The sequence below is a fragment of the Mastigoproctus giganteus genome, chromosome 1 (genome assembly GCF_048544385.1).
Source record: "Mastigoproctus giganteus isolate SK-2022 chromosome 1, ASM4854438v1, whole genome shotgun sequence".
Classification (NCBI taxonomy): Eukaryota; Metazoa; Arthropoda; class Arachnida; order Uropygi; family Thelyphonidae; genus Mastigoproctus; species Mastigoproctus giganteus.
In genome coordinates, this window is record NC_143575.1 from 180,618,318 (window position 1) to 180,639,324 (window position 21,007).

General features: G+C 35.0%; 1 protein-coding gene across 1 annotated transcript in view; it reads right to left on the reverse strand.

Moving 5' to 3' along the window:
• mRpS31 (mitochondrial ribosomal protein S31) overlaps window positions 1-21,007 on the reverse strand; it is a 140,466-nt gene that overhangs the window by 23,790 nt on the left and 95,669 nt on the right. Inside the window, exons 7-8 of the mRNA XM_090383254.1 lie at window positions 15,510-15,665; window positions 8,283-8,359 (exon numbers count right to left, since the gene is read on the reverse strand). Coding sequence (XP_090239380.1) covers window positions 8,283-8,359; window positions 15,510-15,665 — 233 coding nt within the window. The remainder of the gene's footprint in view (window positions 1-8,282; window positions 8,360-15,509; window positions 15,666-21,007) is intronic.

Genomic DNA, 21,007 nt, shown 5'->3' on the forward strand with positions numbered 1-21,007 from the left:
CATTTCCCTCAATGTGGATTGTTGAAGAGGCTTCTATCTTGCAGTTTACCTTGGAGGCTAGTGGAAGTCAGTTGTGTTCACAAGCCGCTAAGTCGACTTTATTTATTGATTTGAAATTATTATTTTTGTATAACTTTTGGATTTAAATTTATTAGTATAGTATTTTTTGTGATTTCCTGATTAATTTGGTGCAGTTATTCGTTACTCGGGCTTGTAATTGCATAGAAAACCACAGTCGATTTTGCCGCCATTGTTTTTCGTATCAGTATAGCAGATATAGAAAGTTTCTATGTAACTTGTAGCAGTGTTAAAGAGTGTCAGCAGATTATAAACTATAAATTATAGCATTGCTTACATGTTTAAATAATTTAACTTGTCATGTAGACGTAACGTACGACAATAATATTAGTAGAGCTGTTAGAATCAGCGATTTGGCACAGATGGCTGCGTGAGAGTTCAAACCATGTGGGTGGCAATAGATAGTTAAATTTATTATCTATTATAAATACTTTGATTTTATAAATGTAACATTATAATTTAGTACATATAACTTAAACTTGATAGGAGACACAAAATTAATATAACGTAATTCAGAAGGAGATAAAACTCGATACCGAAATATAATAGTGTTATTGCTGCATTGGAATAGAAGTTTAGTGTAATATTTTTAATTGTATTAATTTGAACTGTATTAAAACTGAATCGAAATCATGCCTCAGACCACAGCAGCAAAAGGCTCAAGTTAGTGGGAGTGCTATGGCTCAGGGAAGAACTGAAAGGGGGGGTTGTCCATCACAGCCTTTTGAAATGTATTGCTTGTTTGATTTTGTGGATCAATCAGGAACAAGACATGATATTGCCAAGGGGAATGTCTTTGTGTGTGCTCGATGTAAGGAGTGTGAGGAAATGAGGCACCAACTCAGCATTGTTATGGGCCTTTATGAGAGCTTGAAGAATAGGGTAGATGCCCTCGAATGACTTAAATTGAGGGGGGGCCTATCAAGCTCTCAGGTGCCCACATCAAAGCCATAGCTTGGACTTGAACATCAGGCAACACAGCAGCAATCCCCAAGGCAGAATGCACTAGTCCCACAGGAACTAGTTGTCGGTGACTTTATTGTCAGGGAACCGGGGAATATATTGTACAAAAAGGATTGGTGGAACAGGACCAGGGTATGTCTGCCAGGAGCAAAAGTTTACATAGAGGATATCTTTTAAGGGCACAAAAGGTGATATTGTTGTACACACTGGCACCAATGATGTTAAGAGTAGGAGAATGGCGGAATTACTTAGCAAGTACAAGTCAATGTTGAAAAAAAAAAAAAAAAAACGTGAGTTAGGGTTGAATTTGAAGGTGTCTGCAATTCTGCCCAGACACAATAGAAGGGAGTACATGATGAGAGCCTTGTCAATCAATTCAGACCTGGAGAGAGATTATGCAAGGCTCATGGGGTAGAATTTGTTTTCAGCATGGTCCATGCTCGTTAACAGGAGAGACTGCTTCTACAGGGATGGGATTTATTTAAAAAGAAAGGGTGCAAGAATATTTGCTGATGCTATCGAGGCAGTGTTAGGAGGGTCTGAAAACTGCTAGCTTTGGAAGGGGGGGTTGCTTGGACTAATAGATTAACAGTAGCTGCTGGCAGAGGTGAAAGTGATTCTTGCACTGCTTCTACTGGAATGAACAGCAGCCTGGAAAACAAGGTGCCGGGGATTTCAGAGACTGCTGGGAGTCATTGTGGAAGAAGTAAATACACGGGCTATGTTAGGGTAGCTAAGAATAAGAACACGTATATTTGTGTGTACACCAATGCTAGGAGTGTAGTAAATAAATTTGAGGTGCTGGTCAAAACATCAAAGGCAGATATTGTTGGGATATCAGAGACATGGTGTCACACAGATATAAGGAATGCAAAATTGGAATTTGGGAAGTATAATGTGTACAGGAAGGATAGACGGGTCAGTAAGGCAGGAGGTGTTATGCTATTAGTTAAGAAACACAGAATCTAAGGAAGCACATCCAGTTGACATCGGTGGACAGTGCTGTGTTGAGTCAGTCTGGTGTGACATAAGCACTGGGAAAGCAAAATTGAGAGTAGGAGTGTGCTATAAGCCTAATGACTCTGATGAGTATAATGAAAAGCTGTGCAGAGAAATAGAGTGGGCCAGTAAATCATTTTGTCTTATAATGGGAATTTTAATTTCCCAGATATTGACTAGAACATGTGGTTAGGTCATTTGCACACTAGCAAGGCTATTGTGGATTTATTGGATGATTGTTTTCTACAGCAACATGTTTGAGGGGAAACCAGAGGGAGTAATACTCTTGATTTGATTATCAGTAGTGATTTTTCATGCAGATAAAGGCGCCACTAGGTGGCAGTGATCACAGTGTGCTGATATGGGATTTACTCAAAGAGGTAACTACCAACAGGGGTAAAGGGAAGGGTTTTTGCTTTCACAAAGGTGACTATGGAGGTCTGGGACAGTTTTTAAAGTCTATACAGTGAGACCAACTGAAGATGTTACCAACAGCAAATTCGAAATGGGAAGTATTCAAAGAATTAATATTGTAAGCTACTAGGCTTTTCATGCCAACCAAGAAATATTGTTCGAGGTTTAGGCCTAAATGTATGTCCGATGAACTAACGAGACACGTGGCAAAGAAGAAAAATGCATGGGATACACATAAATTAACAGGCGACACAGAAGCCTATGGAAGATATAAGTTACTTTGTAATCAAGTCACAAAGGAGGTTAGGCAGGCAAAGGCAGATTATGAGAAATCTTTGGCAAAGGATGCAAAGAGTTCTTTACTTATGTAAACTCTAGAAGGAAGGGGATGAATCAGATTGGTCCACTTGATATTAAACTATGGCAGTGAGTTAAATGATTTTTTAATAACTGAGAGCAAATTAGAGGAGAAATTGTTGAAGAAAAACATAAAAAAGGCACCTGGGGTGGATGGGATCTATCCAGTTACATTAAAGGGTGTAAAGGTAGTAAGCAAATCCTTAGCCATAATTATGAGAGCTTCCCTGGACTCGGGGGAGGTACCCATGGACTGGAGATGTGCAAATGTGACCCCAATTTACAAAGGAGGATCAAAGGGCAACAAGTAATTACAGACCTGTTAGTTTAACTTCTGTTCCAGGAAAATTAATGAAGACACTGGTTAAAGAAGCACTGCAGGATCATCTACACAAAACTTTGGTTATAGTTTAGACACAGCATGGGTTTGTTAAGGGGAAGTCTTGTCTGACCAATTTGATTGAATACTATGATGTGGTCACAAAGGAACAGAATGCAAAAAATAATTTTGATATCATATATACAGTAGACTCTCGATTTTCCGGGATAGATGGTAAAAAACAAATCCCGGATAATCAATTTCCGGACATTCCAGGACTTCTTACTTCGTCCAGTTTTACATAACTTGGGAATGACTAGTTTAAAACCATAGGATAACAATCTCCTAAGTTCTACCTGTTTGACAATATTCAGGTCTCCTGTTATTATATGTTTATCGACATAAGATTGATATTCCGGCAAATGGCATTAGCAAAGGGTATCATTCTCTGTAATATTAAGCTTTATAGCCTCTTGCTTATAATTACAGACCTTTAGGCTTAACATAGCTGGATATAGTTCCAATACTAGAATCAGATAATGGCAATGCACAGTTAAAATGGTTTAGAATCTGTTCTAGATTTATGCTGTCTAAAACCCTATTTAAAACTTATGAAATCCTTTGAGCCTACTTTTACATTTCCCAGTTTAAACTTAGAAATATCCAATAATAAATGTTCCAGGTGTGTATTAATAAATTTATAATCTCTACATACTTTTAACAAAGACTTCGACCAGCTAACTTTCATACCAAACACTATATCATGAATAGTCTTAATATTAATAACAGGTTGATCCCAAGTCTTTATCTGCTTTATATAATTCCTTATTGCTACTATCTTGTAAATCCTTTTTTTTGTGGTAATATTACTGATAGTATCCTCTGTCTTGTATGTAGTACTGTTGTTAAGCTCATTAGCTAAAGAGGCAGTATTTTTAGATGTTATGACTGTAACGTCTAACCGCCACTGTTTTTACCAATTGGAATGTACTGTATATACATTGATCCTGTTTATAACTAGCAAAGCAATGTCCGTTAAACATGCTATTCAGTCCATATGGATAAAGTGATTATTGCTTTAGAATGTGCAGGTTTTCTTAACCCAGCCTATCATTATATTTACCTTCAATGGCAAGGATAGAGATAGAAATGTTATTAAAATTATGAATTTGAAAGTGTTGCAGCTCAATATCATTTTTGTTCCTTAAAGAAACCTTATGGCCATATATATATATATATATATATATATATATATATATTATAATATATATATTATGTGTAATTTTTATTTATATATATTTATAATATATATAAAAAAAAGTAAAGTGCAGCCATTATCAACCCACTGCAGGATGGAAGCCTCCTCAACAATTCATGCTGAGGGAAAATGGACCATAATCTGCCATGCTGGTCCAGTGCAGGTTGGCAGATCGACCGTATTCAGCAGTCAGGGGCTTGAACCCCGATCTACTCAAAGAGTGTGTGCTACTGCACTCCCGCTCCTGCCCACTCGGCTACGGAGGCCTTCATATATAGTATTATAAATATTATTATTATTATTAGCCATATGGTGCAAGGAAGCATGAGGCTTATGCTGCCAAAAACAATTTGAGTTACCCTGTGTGTGTGTGTGTGTGTGTGTGTGTGTGTGTGTGTGTGTGTGTGTGTGTGTGTGTGTGTGTGTGTGTGTGTGTGTGAGAGTGAGAGAGATCACCAAGAAAGAGAAGAATGATGATATCTATCTGAGGACCCTGGGTGTGCCAAGCCCATACTCACCAGATGTGAGCCCCTGGTGTTAAATATATATATATGAGTATAATAGTGATTGTAGTGTGCCGCAAAATTTTAGCATCTTTAAAAGTGTGCCACAACAACGAAAAGGTTAAGAAACACTGGTGTGGCCATTACTAATACTAATTCATCAATGAATCAGTTGTGAATTTTTGGGAGAATTTAGTGTATAGGAAAGCAAGACAGAAAATGCAAATGTTTAACAAGCCATGCTGTAAAATGGTGAATTTACTGATCATGACACTTGATATTTTATATTTTTGATGGTGCAATACTATCCACCTTCATTTTTTTTTTTTTCCCAATGCACATACCATATTTCCCCATATGTAAGACGCACCTTTTTTCGAAAAATTTGGGGTCAAAAAACTGGGTGCGTCTTGTACAGTGGTTGTAGATTTTTTTTACTTGCATTTCCCGCTTTTTTGCACTTGTTGTCTTTGCGCTCATTGTTTCGCACTTGTTACCGGTATATTAGGTTACGTTTTGCCACGTTCTGCCCAGAAATGGCTCAGAAAAGATTTTCATACAGTGCTGAATTCAAGTTATGATGAGTTGTATGAATTTTATGATGAATAAAACTTGAGTTCAATAACTTTATGTAATACATTTTTTTTTTTTTTTTTTCAAATTTCAGGCCCCAAAATTAAGGTGCGTCTTATACATGGGGAAATACGGTACTTTCTTCTTTAGGAAATCTTTTTTAATAAAAAAAGTGCCACAGACAGGTTAAAGATTGGGATACAAGAGAACGTTGTTCATACTTTACTTTCGCTTCTGTAAGTTTAATTTTTTAGGAAATACACATGGGGGAGAAGGAATTGTTCCACAGACCGAAAGAGTGATCATTAATGGATGCCGGCTAGGTAACGTGCATCTTCTCATGTTTGGTTTGCAACCCGTGCTAGTTTTTACTGAAAGAATTTAATAGTTGGCTAGTACCATGGATGGGTAAGGGTAGGCAGGCAACAAGCTACCCAAGAGGAAAAAAAAAAAAAAAAAAAAAAAGAGGTAAGGCTGCCTAATAAAACCAAATTAATAAATAATCTTATCTAGATTAAAGGTGTTACAATATGGACAGTCATGCAGAAATAGGCATATACTTACTTTCCAATCTGTATATGAGAAGGATCAAGGTGAATGGTTTTATACAAAATAAATGAATAAAAAATATATTGTTTTCTTTTTTCTAATTTCTGTATTCCTCCTTTCTAATTGCCAAAATTTCTCATTTCCTAAATCTTTTCCTTCATTGACTTTGTTCATTTCTGATCTCTGTGTGATACACTGAAATGTTGCACATATACCAAATTGTTATACTCAATGAATTGTTATAGCCACCAATTGTCTTTCACTAATTTATCACATACAGCAAAATGTCATTCACCAGACTGTCCACACACCCAACTGTCACATATACCTTACTGTTGTGCACTGAACTGTCTTTCAATGAATTAACATGGACCCATCTGAAATGTCTTCCAGCAATGTCAAAGCAACAAAACAGTAGCATGGATTGCTATATACACACTTAATCCATAGTAGTGATGGCTGTATGAAATCACACACAATAAGTATTTCAAACTTGAGGCAAGTCAGCATAAATCTGCTCCCTCAAATGGCCCCAGAGAAAATAATCCAACAGATTTATTTAAGGCAATTTGGATGGCCAGGCTCTAAGACAGCCATAGCCTATCCATATGCCAGGACTGCAGTACTATGTTGTATGACACCTAATTGTATAAAACCCAATGAACAGCATGTTGTCTATTAAGTCATGTAGCAGAATAGATAAAAACAAGTTAATGTGTGTAGTGCATTACATTTCAGGCATGATAACAAACTGTAATAATTTGTAACTTATAATGAAAAAAAAAGGAAAAATGCAATGACTTTTATGCATGAACAAAATGCCTTTTATTTCTGCATATCCACCATTTTGCCCATTCATTCATCCAATTAGTGCTTCTGCTACAATATATGGTATATAATATGTATGAAAAAAGAAATAATAATTACCAGATTTCTATTGATCCAATTTTAATGATATTTGGGATGGCTCAACAAATTGTTCTAAAAGAGCCAAATATAAAATTTCATGACAGTTTATCTACTGTGTTGAGTAATTATATGCAGACAGACAAAGAAATGCTGATTACCAGATTTATATTTGTCTGATTTTAATGAAATTTGGAATGGCTTGACAAGTTTGTCTAAAAGAGCTAAATATAAATTTTATGCAAATCTGTCCATTAGGAGTTGAATTATTATATGCAGACAGACACTAGGCATTTTACATATATATGCTAACACACGTAATGAGGTTTAATACTCCTCAGTCAAACAATGGAAGAAAATGATGGGAGCCTCAGGATCTTATCTCAAAAATAACTGTTGCAGAACAACAACACAGATTTATTCCTGGCCAATAACGATATTGTGACACTTCCAAATGCTTTCTTGTGTGAAGCATGCTTTTTCAGTCCACAGAATGCAGTCACAAAACTGTTCATTGGTCACCAATTGTTGCAGAACCCATTCATATAAGTACACATGATATAATAATATTTTTGCAAGAATTCCTAACCACAAAAAAAGTAATATGGATTCAAACCATTTCATCTCCAATTTAAAAATTCCTTTTAATGCAGGGAATGGTGGCAGTGTGGTTCACTCCTTTAGGGCTAGCGTGCATGACGAGCATACATGTACATGCTCGTCACTGGATCCAACACTACTGCTGCCAGAAAAATCTTCCACATCAGGGATCTGCATTAAGAATTGCCTTCACTTGTCTACACCAACCATAGGCATAACACTATGATCATTTCATAACACTTGTCCAATTATCTAATGACAATGATGCCACTAACCTTGGTACTGCTGTGCAAATGCATGAACTGTCATGTGCACTTCAGTGCCACACCATCCAAATATGGAGTACATGTCACAGTACTCTTCCATTTTTTTTTATCCCATCAGGGTAAATCCTTCCTCTGTTTACACATCTATTTTCTTCACAAACTGGAATGGCTTCCTTTTAAACCCTCCAACAACTGAGCATTTGCAACTTTGACACACCTGCACAGGTATGATTAGCATGGAAACACCTTTAAAAAAGCTGACTTTTCAATTCAAATCACTGAGACCAAATGTGGTGTCATCATTCTAATATCTCATTACACAAGTCTCACATCAAAAAACTGTTCAAAATTTTCTTAGTTTATTTTTGGACATGGAATCATTTCCCATGATCAGTACACAGCATTAACAGTACCCTGTATATATTGCACATATATGATTAGTTTGCAAAAAAAAAAAAAATAAATAAATAAGTAAAATAAATATTAATAATCCTTACCTGATTGACTGTCTGGGGGTCTCACTGTAAATATATTAAGTGGTTCTTGTCCAAATATATCAACTCCTTTTTGTACTCTGTATAATAAAATGATATTAAACATCCATAAATAATCAGGTTAACATAACACCTCACTTAACTTCAATATTAACAGTTATTTTAAAGTACAGTAAAAAAATAAGAGCTAATTTTGGTTTTTAATCCTTTTTAGTATTTAGTAGTGGCAAAAAAAATGTAAGTTGCTCTAAAGCAAGTTTATAGAGCATCAGCATAAAAAAAAAATTACCTATTTTTTTCCCCCATTCCTTCCGTTAATTTGTCCAATCCTTTAAATTTATTCAAATTTGTATTGCTGTAAAAATAAATATACTGATTATATCTGCTATAAAACTATATTAAAATCCTCTAAGTAGCACTCCAATCAGCTCACTACCTGTGGCAGTGAGCTGATTGGAGGAATGAATGGAAAAGATGTCAGATGCACAAAACAGAGAAAAATCCTTGGCTTAATCACTGTACATATTAAGTGGCTTGCTTTTATAGAGTTCACTATTAATTTACTAAATACATAATTTTTATTTATTCTATTAATCACACAATATCCAAGAAAAATGTGTTGTATTGCAATTGTTATTAAAATTCAGAAGAAAACAAGTAAAGTATTACAAAAAGTGTGTGACTATTACAGTGTAAGGTACCTGCAGCAATATGAAAAGAAATACTAATTAGTAATTAATTGATGAAATGTTAGAGAAAAGCCTAATACACAAGGCCATTGGTGTTCACCTTGGTGGTCATGAGGTCTCACTTAAAAAAAAAATAAGTTACTTCTGGTCATGAAACATGTCTTTGTACTGTAGCTTGTTTACATTTATGCTATCTTTTTCTTCAGTTGATACATCTGTGTAATATAAATATTAATTATTTCAATTTATGAAGAAGACAATGAAGAACAGTATAATGCACAGCATTGTGAGACAACAGTTGAGCTCCACAACCTACTTGAAACATCTGTATAACACAATGCAGAGCAAGAACCATAAGAGAGTGTCTCAGAGCACAAACCGATAAATAGCACATGATGTGTCTCCATGTGAAATGTCCTGTTTGGTGAGCTTCTGTGATAAGCATAAACCAAAGAACAATACAGGCAATCCCTGTATAACACGGTACTTCTACAACACAGTTTCGCTCTAACACGATTGATAAATTGTGGCAATCCTCTAACAACATAGATTCGCTCTAACACGGTTAGAGAATTTCGGTAAATCTCGCATAACAGGGTATTTTTATGCTTTTGTGCGGGGGAAACCCTGCTATTATGTTGGATGTAATTTTTCAACATTTACACTCTTTTTGAATCCCCACTGTTGACTCGCTAGTCAAAAAAAAATTAATTGAGAAAATCCCTGTATTTTATTTCCACAAGTTCAATAGCACAATATCTGTGCTATTGCTATTGAACTTGTGAAAAAAATCAGATTTCAAAAGTTTTATTACTATTGGATATCACACTAGGCCATCCTATTGGCCTAGTGTGATATATTAAATCTTTTGATTTAAATCATCCAAACGTTGAAGTTATGTTCCTACTGCCACAGTTATACGCCACAGTTATGTTCCTACCGCTACAGTTATACTGGGTTAATACGACTTCTTTCATTCAGTTGTTCGATAAAGGCATTATATCCACTTATAAAATTCATTACATCAGAAAATTGTTACAATGGATTTTGCAAAAAAATTGATTCCGAATCTATTGAAGTAATGGAGGGACGGAAACATTTCTCAATTGTGGACTATATTAGAATCATGGCTTTATTCATCGGCAAAATCATCGGCAAAAGAAGTAAAACCGTCAATGTTAAATGCATGTGGAAAAATGTATGGTCAGAATCAGTTCATTCAGAAGATATGATTGAACGGGCAGAAAGTCAGTAGGAGGGGAAGGTTTTGATGATACGACTACTGACGCCCTCGTGGGTAGCACAGTTGATAGAATCGCCCTCTTTCTGATACCGGCTGGAAAAGACCTGGAGTACATCAATTCAATCAACAAATCAATTTCAGCAGAGGAGATCTTCAGTACAATTACCAACATAAGTCAGATGCTGCAATCTGAGCACAGTTTGAGCATCACTTTCAGGAACAGAGGAATCCTGCCTGATTAACTCAAGTTTTACATTCATGGATTCAGACCAAGCCAGGAATTCCTGACCGCAAGAATTAAGAATGGTAGAGAAAATTTCACCCGGGTAAACCTTCTCCGCAACCAACTTGCAGACAAAGCCCACGGATCCAGGTTTACAGATTGCTGCACATGAGAATGTGGAGCAATCTTTAATTCCATCTATAGAGAGAAGTGTGCCTCCTGGCATGCTTCTCTCTATAGATGGAATTAAAATAAGTACATCTAGCTTCCTTATAAAGTTCAGAGAGACGTTGAGTCTCAATAACCGTCTATAAGAGCTAACTCTTTGAAAAGAGCCCCACGCACTGTTCATATTACGTCTCGAAATGGATAAATTAGCCAACTGCCAGGGCACCAAATTAGGACATCTACTACTTCCTAGCAAAAATCGAGCTACATACAACAGAGAGCAAACTCAATCTAATTTAATTGAGCAGACAAATCCAAATCAGCAAGGTGAGAAATAACATTAAGTGGAAAACATTCCAACAACTTCTTATTAAAATTGTAACAAGTTGCATTTTTGGTCTTAAGTAATACAATGCACAGTGAGAACCATCTGCCATCGTGCAGAGTTCCAATGAATAGCCCTAGATCACGACAGGTGGTCCAAGGCATATCCCAAATGAAAAGGCCAAGACATGATTGCACTGTCTCATGATAGTTAGTGTTATTTACTTTTCATTTCCATTAATCACAGAAAATGGAAAATAACTTTATGATCAAAATTTGTATATGCTTTACCTGCATTTGATTTTGATCACAGAGAGACTTTCTATGCTCACTGAAGGCCACGTATTCATCCTTAATGTGTGGGCTTATGTTCAACAAAATACCACTATCCACGGTTCTATCTAGGTTCCTATCTTTTTAAATTGTACTGCACGACCTGAAAGGTGAATCCACTATATATTTAAAAATCTGAGACACTTGCAGGACAGTTGTTTTGAAGCTGTCCTGGTGGTGTTTGATTTTTAAATGAATAGCAGATTCACCTTTATAGGTTGTTTTTCTCTCTTCTTAAGGGAGATGTGTAGACACATGTTGTATCTCCTTTTCAGGTGATGCTATACAACTTAAAAAGATATTAGCAAGCAGAACCACAAATAATGGTATTTGTCTCCGAGTTAAACATAAGCCCAAACTGGTCAAACACACCACCCTAAGTTTCCAGTCAATAATGGAGAGCAGAAAGTCTCTCTTTGATTGAAATCAAGTGCAGGTAAAGCATATGAATTTTGATTTGATTTTAACTATCTTTTCAACCTTACATAATTAATTGTTCATTTTCTGTGATTAAGAGATTGTTTGGGAATGTCTTACCAAAAAAGGCTTCAGTTCTGCAAATTGCAACATATGGAGACTAGGCACCTGCAGGTGATCTGATTGAGGTGTTTAAGGCTTTAAATGGATTGAGAAATCTCATTGCTGATGAAATTCTTCCTCTTGCACAGACTACACACAAGAGGACAAATTCAAATTAAGGAAAGATGATTGCACAATAGTTGTGTGGAAGTTTGTCTTCAGCCAGCAAGTGGTTGATTAGTTGGAATAAAATCTGTTGTTGTGGAAATGGGTAGTTTGAATAAATTCAAGGAAGAACTATTTTCCCGCATCACTTGTCCATCCCGGACAAGTGATGTGGGAAAATATTATTATATTATATTATATATATATATATATATATATGATTATATTATATTATATTATATATATATATATATACAGCAGTCCTTGTATAGCATGACAGTTGTGTTCCTAGAAACCCTCATGCAATGCAAAATCTTGCAATATAAACAGGCCCTATGGGAAAAATAGGGTTAGGTGCCGACTACCCAAGATTGAACACACATTTGTAACCAAAACATTACTAAACACAATAAATAATCGTAATAAAATATTGCTAATGCTTTTGCTCCTATCGTAAGCAAACTTGTTCTTTGTTTGATTTTCTATCCAAACAGATGACAGCCGTTCCATCTCTTCCAATTCTTTGTGTCTTGATCTAATGGATTTTTTAATCACACTTTGAGTTGTTCCTGCTATGAAAGTTGTTTTTATTTTCTCTGCATTCTTTCTAATTCTCGGCATTGCCGCATTTAGGCCTGTAGCATGTGCAATATCACATGGTCTTTCACTTCACTCAAAGCGTTTCACAATTTCATATTTTTCTCTATCAACAGAGAAGGACTGGCCATAGCCCTTACCGGGAAAACCCCGGTGGGCCGGAGGCCAGTGTGGTTTTGGCCATAAACACTAGTATGAGGCCGTTACATTTTCCTGGGTAAGAATTTTTGATCCAGTCTGCTTCTGTTTATCGATATTGCTTTTCTTTTTCTCTCTGAATCTGTAGTGTCTTCACCAGGATGCTTCCTTTTCACATCTTTTAAGTATTTTACTCATTTTTAGGGAATAAAGCACAATTACAAAATGAGGAGGCAGCATGATACACACAAACAAAGCTGCACGCGTGTAGCAACTAAATAAACAACACTGTAAAGGCAGAGACACTATTAACACCTCACTAGCTCACATTTTACTAAAGCACATTTCTGGGAGTTACTACCATAAAACAATAAAAACAATTTCCAGTTGCGTTCCTGCTAGTGGAATCTGTTATAAACTGGTAGTAAACTCGATCTAATTGCATTTGCGATAATACCGATAGCTGGAATTATGTGGGTTTTTACGTTATTATGGTAAAATGTGTTTCCCCTTCACTGATATAAAAAACATAAATACATTTTCAAAATCTTATCTTCATTCCTATGTTGCTTTCAGTTGGGGTGATTCCACATTCGACTGCCATTTCTTGTAAACACAAAGGCGAATCGTGCATAAGTGAATTCGGTTTGTGTTATATACGATATCGTTCCCCTATTTATAAATCGTGTATGATTGAATTCGTGTAGTGTAAACACGTGTTATACGAGGACTGACTGTATATATATATATTTTTTTTTTTTTTTTTTTTTGGCTAATGCTTTATAAGCCTGTTTTCTTGTATCACATGCCATTACTACTAATACTAATCATATTATTAATAATGATTAATTTAAAGGAAAAAAAATTGAATATATCTGTGTAAACACGTGTTATACGAGATGTTTGTTGGTGCCACAGAATGGTGTCATGGGGGACTGCTACTGCATACATCACACTGAAGTATGCTTGAAGCTTTAGTGCTCTATCAAAAATAATAATTGTAGTTGTACAACAAAACGTGAAAGTCTAAATGAGAGAAATTTTTCACAAAACGGAACTTTTTAACTATAAATGATGACAAACTGAGCTATTTTTTTTTTTTTTTCTATAGGACTGTCCCAGAAAAACCAAGAGTAAATTTATTGCGAGGATATGAATATCTATTTTTTTACTTAGTGTTAATTAACCTAGATGAAATCAATATCTCTTCACCACTTAGTGTTTGTTAACCAAGAAGAAATACTGTTCAATTAATTTGTGTTATTTTTTGAATTATCATCGACTTACTGCAATGCACATTTCTTTGTTTCTTTCATTTCTCAAATGTTTCCCGTAGACCATTTTTTGTGATATCCAGTGCCATTACCTTTTTTTTTTTTTTTTTAAAGAAAGGAAAGGAGCCAAAAATGTTATATATTGAATATTCTTCATTAGAGAGTTTATTTTCTTTTGTTTATCATCTAACAGAATGAAATATCTCAAGAATTCCCCCCCCCCACACACCAATGCGACAAAACACCCGAGAACTCCATTGCACTGAATTATGAAAGCACAGTACATGCAATTTATTTTATGTTCCACTATCATGGACTTCCGAAAGACAATTTAATTAAATAAAATTTCTCAGCCAAAGTCAGATAAAAACTTTGATTTTTATTATTATTGAAATCTGGCAACCATCAAGCAAGATATTAAGGAACGAATTAAACTTTCATTCACACATCTGATGTCCTAGAATGCTATCAATTTTGTAAATTATGCTCTATATCTATCTCCATCTCTATATTCATTATACCTATGTTTCAACATTGGAAATGTCCTAACACAAGAGCATGAAGTGAGAGGTCTGAAGCTGTCACATCATGATTTCATGTTAAGCCACCAATTCTGAATAGAAATTTTATAAAATTTCAGAGACAATGGAAATGCATTCACACAAAGATTCCATTAATGTCAGACATGCACACTTAATTTCTGATTAATGAGAATTTGAATGTATGCATGAACATATCTTCCTAGCTAATACAACATGAACTATCCAGAGCTTTAAATACTTTTGCATGTTGCTTAAAAGCTGCCAGTTCTTCATAATGGCAGAAATCAAAACCACTTTTGCCCAACTCTGAGATTTTATTTAATTTGACTTTTCTTAAATTAGAAGTTGATAGCAGAATCTAAAGTAAATCACATACTCTTTTTTTTAAAGGAGAGTTTAGAACAGAAGAGTTTCTGGGTTTTTTTGTAATATTTTGGAGGATACTTGAGATATGTGATTTTGTTAGAAGAGCACCAATAAAAAGTCATAGATTTGCAAGTTATTTTAAAATGTTTTTATTTTAAATAACGTAGCATCTTGATACAGGTGTTAAGCTTTCTAATATATTTTTGAAGAGTATATAAAAATCAAGGTATGCTGCACTTCCTAGCAGTCCTACAATTAATAATTGCCATAAATATATACACTAACAGAATAGCAGCATAAATCCTGAGTGCTGTGATCTTGCTAGAACACTTGTGAATTTTTTTATAAAGCTACTGTGGTTAATTACAATAGCTTCACAAACATTATTATGTGGTTAACTCACATCATAACAACATTCAACTTTCAATGTTCTGTACAATTGAATTCTACCATACATTGTACAGAACAGTGAAAAATAGTGTTCACTGCTATACTTTGTTGCTGTCCTCAAGGCAACCACTACAAATTGTTCCAATACTGTTTCAAACATCACAGTGAATCTGTGAATTACTCTCAGTTAGTCTGGGAAGGACCTTATAAAGTAATGTAAAATAACAAGTAGCATGAATAAGCAAACATTAAATCAAACCTTTGTAGAGAGGAAGCTCTTTTCTTGAACTCAACATTTCTTCTGTCTATAGTATCTTCATATTGTTCAGATAACAATGCAGCATCATGTTTCGGAGATAGTTTTGTAGATGATGACGGTTTCCTTCTATCGATCTTCATTCCCACAAATACATTACTAAATTATAATATCAACACATTATTACCATGTTATCTAACTACCAGTAATATTGGTAGTATTACTGTAAGTTATTTTTCAGATATGATAAATACAAAAATATTAGCAAGAGCAATATCATTTTAATTTATTTCACAACTATTAATTTCTCTTAAAAATTCTGTACATGGGGTAAATAAAGAATTAAGTTCACCAATGCAAATGTTTTCATCTAATAGTTTGGCAATCAAATATACAGCTTTATTAATTTCAACTGTCCTGTTATCAATGTCTTGTTTCTTGCAATCTTATTGGCAGATTATTCTGCCAGTAGGACAAAAGCAAATGCAAACATCAGTGGCAGCAAATATGCACATTCCACTAAATGAAACTGAAGTAAAATGTATGCCAGTAGTATGGCAAACCAGTTGAGTGAAATAATTACTAAACCCATCAAATAATACATAAAGAAAAGAAAAAAAAGAAAAAAGGGGGGAGGGAGGACATAATGAAGAAGAACGCTCCTAATATAATTTAGAATTTGTAAGTCAATTACTAAGCAATATAAACAACATAAAAGCCAATTAAAATATGAAAGCTAATTATAAAGAAATTTAATGGTGCCCCTGACAGCATCAGCGTCTGAATTGTGTGAAATATTACCAAATTCGGACCCTGGTGCAATCAGGGGTACCATTAAATTTCTTTATAATTGCCTTGTTTATATTGCTTAGTAATTGACTTCCAAATTCTAAATATTAAAAGCGTTTCTCCCACAATACCCTCTTCTTCATTGTGTTCCCCTCCTCTTTTTTTCTTTTCTTTATGTATTATTTAATGGGTTTAGTAATTATTTTGCCAGTAGTATGGGAAACCCGACTGGTTTCCCATACTACTGGCATATTTAGTTTCACAGTTTGTATTACTCGTTTAGTGGAATGTGCATATTTGCTGCCACTGATGTTTGCTTTACTATTTTCACAGTTGTTTTATTTTTACTTATTATTTTATGCAACATTTAGTGGAATGTGAATATTTGCTGCCATTGATGTTTGCACTATGAATTTTTTATTATAATTTTCATTTGAATTGATTAATCTTCGTATTATATTTGCATGGTGGTGGTGTGATGAATTGCTAATGCTGCATCAGTACTACTCTTTATAGCCCAATTAAGTTCTATATATATATCAGTTCAATAGTTATTTAGTTAGTGGTCTGGTTTTGCCATGAGAGTCTAGGCTGTCTGTCTGTCTTATTTTTCACTACATAAGGACCACTGTTGGGTGGATCTATTGCATTGGCAGTTCGATCTTAGTACTATTCCGTCGATGCATGGATTTGTCTGGGGGTTCGAAATGCAGTGATTCCCTGACCATTATTGGCCTTGTGATCCTCTATCGAGATGGAGCATAATGGTCAGTATTTTAATTTATTATTTTTAGTTTAATTGGTCACGTATTGTGGGTAGAGCATGTTTTCAATTTGGTGATATTTCACACAATTCAGACACTGGTGCTGTCAGGGGTGCCATTAAATTTCTTTATAATTTATCAACACATTATCACCATGTTATCTAACCACCAGTAATATTGGTAGTATTACTGTAAGTTATTTTGCAGATATGATAAATACAAAAATATTAGCAAGAGCAATATCATTTTAATTTATTTCACAACTATTAATTTCTCTTAAAAATTCTGTACATGGGTAAATAAAGAATTAAGTTCACCAATGCAAATGTTTTCATCTAATAGTTTGGCAATCAAATATACAGCTTTATTAATTTCAACTGTCCTGTTATCAATGTCTTGTTTCTTGCAATCTTATTGGCAGATTATTCTGCCAAGTAGGACTATAAAAATTTTTTTATAGTCCTACTGGGAGAACAATTTTTATAATTGGCTTTCATATTGTTTATATTGCTTAGTAATTGACTTCCAAATTCTAAATTATATTAGGAGCGTTCCTCCCACAATACCCTCTTCTTCATTATGTTCACCCCCCCCTTTTCTTTATGTATTATTTTATGGGTTTAATAATTATTTTGCTCGACTGGTTTGCCATACTACTGGCATACATTTTACTTTAGTTTCGTATATATATATATATATATATATATATATATATATATATATATATATTAAATGAGTAATATGGCAGGTTGATAACCATTAATATACTGAACTTATGGGCTAGTGCCAATAGATACACTACATCCATAATGTAATATATATACCATATTATTAGTTTATGGGGAAGATTATCATAAGATACATAACCAAAAAAATCTGTGGAGAATGCATAAGTGAAGCATGTTACATATATGCAAAGGTAAATATCAACAGAGCTGTGACACTTAATGATTTCTACAATTGTGTGCTAATATATATAAAATATAAGAGACTGTACCTCGATGCTCTTTTGTAGAATGTTTCAGCATGCCAAACTCCTGAATTCAACCGAACATAAAATTATTTAACGACTTTACTCCTCCAAAGATGAATGAATGGCTCGATACATTCACGATTGATAGTTAAGGACCCTAACCCGACTGCCAACACATCAAACCACCACCACATAACCCTGGATGACAGAAGGGCATAATGTTTAATAATAAAATCAATAAAAAAGATTGCAGAGTGTAATAGTTAAAAATTTTAATTAGTTAAAATAATTTTGAAACAAATTTGAATAGGTTCCTTCTTAAAGCAGACTGCGGCTTTTTATAGTATGTCTTGGTCAGAGGATAGGAGTAACACAAGTTAAATGAATGAAACTAATATAGAGATTATTCGGTATCTTGGTGCATGCTCAAAAATGACCACAAATCAGATATGAGATATGGGCCACGTACATTAATCAAATTTTTGTGCATTTTGATTTCCAGGGTTTCGGCAATTAATAATTTGATTAATAATTTAGTGTAGTTATTCTGTATACTAAGTATTTTGGGCTCATTAAATAAAGATGCGTGCTTTTCACTAATGGCATGAAAAGCTAATTCTGAGGCACCTGCCCTAGAAGCACAAACCAAGGCCAAGTGTTGTTTCATTCTCACATCCATTGTACATTGTGTCAATCCTTGATAGGTTGCATCACACCTACATGAGATATTATATACTAGATCAATTTATCTGCTTTGAAAATGATGACATGATTGAACGATTATTTAGTTTGGCATGAAATTTATGTACGGGTCTAGAGAGAATTTTAAATTCTATATCCCCGAAAGCCTCTTTATCTGCTTATGCCATTGTTCAATGTAGGGGATGGAAATAAAGTATTTTTTGGTGTTATTAATATTGACTAGTTATGTAGATTATAATCCTACAGGTTATTAAATAACCTGTTCTCCCTAAATGTAACATCCTTATATACAAACTTAAACATTGAGTATACTTTAGATAGTGTGGGATATGTTAAGCAATAACACTATACCTGTTAACCATACCAAACTGCCCATTAAAGAGATTTTTCACCTGATTAGACATCTAATAGAAGAAAATTTTATTATGTTTCGCAATAAAGTATATAAACAAATTTTTGGGTTACCCATGGGCTTATATCTCAGTGGTCTCATATCAGAAATTTACCTTTCCACTATTGAGCACATGTATCTGACTGCACAATTACCCCTTTTTCACTCCAAATTAGATATTATGGGAAATACCTACACAACGTTCTCTGTATCACTGAAAATAGTCCTATTTATGATATTTTACATTCATGCAACAATATTCACCCCAGACTGAGTTTCACGCTAGATGCAGAGAACATGGAGATGGAGGCTACTCGACAAGGCTACTAGAGACGGTCGTGTTCCAAGCCGCTAAGTGGATTTTTCTTATTTATTGATTTGAAATTATTGTTTTTCTAAAACTTTTGATTTAAATTTAGTAGTATAACATTATTTTGTGATTTTCTGATTAACTTGGTGTAATTATTCTTTACTCAGCCTTGTAATTGCATAAAAGTATCGGTAAAGGTTTCAACTCCGGTACCGTTCGTAATTTTCCCGCCACTGTGATATGATAGTTGTATGCCGTACTAGATAGCGTTAGTTGAACTTCGTTAGGAGTTAAATTGTACGTTTAAATAAATACATATAACGACTTAGATTACAAACGTAATATAATTAATTATATTTAACATAATTAATAACATAACATAATTAATTAATAAATTAATAGAATCATGACTCAGACCAGAGCAGCAAAGCAAAAGGCTCAAGCTAATGGAAGCGCTGTGGCTCAGAGCAGAACTGAGGGGGGCAGTTGTCCTCTGACTCACAGCCTTATAAAATGCACTGTGTGCTTGATGTTTGCAGAGCAATCGGGTACGGGACATGATACTGCCAAGGGGGATGTCTTTGTGTGTGCGCGATGCAAGGAGTGTATCGATATCAGGCAACAACTCGGAGTTCTTGTGGGCCTATATGAGAGCTTGAAGGATAGGGTGGATGCCCTCGAAGAAACTAAATTGAGGGGCCCATCAAGCTCTCAGCTGCCCACATCAACACCAGAGCTTGCACTTGGGCATCGCGTGACACAGAGACAACCCCCAAGGCAGAATGCGCTGGTCCCGAAGGAACTAGTAGTTGTTGGTGACTCTATTGTCAGGGAAACAGAGAACATGCTTTGTAAAAAAGATAGGTGGAACAGGACCAGGGTATGTCTGCCAGGGGCAAAGGTTGATGACGTTGTAGAGCGAATATCATCTTTTAAGGGCACAAAAGGTGATATAGTTGTACACATTGGCACTAACGATATTAAGAGTAGGAGACCGGCAGAATTACTTAACAAGTACAGGTCACTGTTGAACAAAAGCCGAGAATTAGGGTTGAATTTGAAAGTGTCTGCAATTCTGCCCAGACACGATAGGAGGGAGTATATGATGAGAGCCTTGTCGATCAATTTGGCCCTGGAAAGATTGTGCAAGGCTCAAGGGGTAGAATTTTTTTCAGCCTGGACTGTACTTGTTAACAGGAGAGATTGCTTCTACAGGGATGGGATACACTTAAATAGAAAGGGTGCAAGAATATTTGCTGATGCTATCGAGGCAGTGTTAGGTGGGTCGGAAAACTGCTAGCTTGGGGGGAGACAAAGACCAATAGATTGAAAGTAGCCACTGGCAGAGGTGAAAGAGATTCTTGCACTGCTTCTATTAGAATGAGCAGAAGCCTGAAAAACAAGATGCATGGTATTTCAGAGACTGCTGGGAGCCATTGCGGTACAAGTAAACACATGGGTTGTGTTAGGGTAGCTAAGAATAGAAACAGGTGCAGGTATACTTGCGTGTACACCAATGCTAGGAGTTTAGTAAATAAATTTGATGAATTTGAGGTATTGCTCAAAACATCA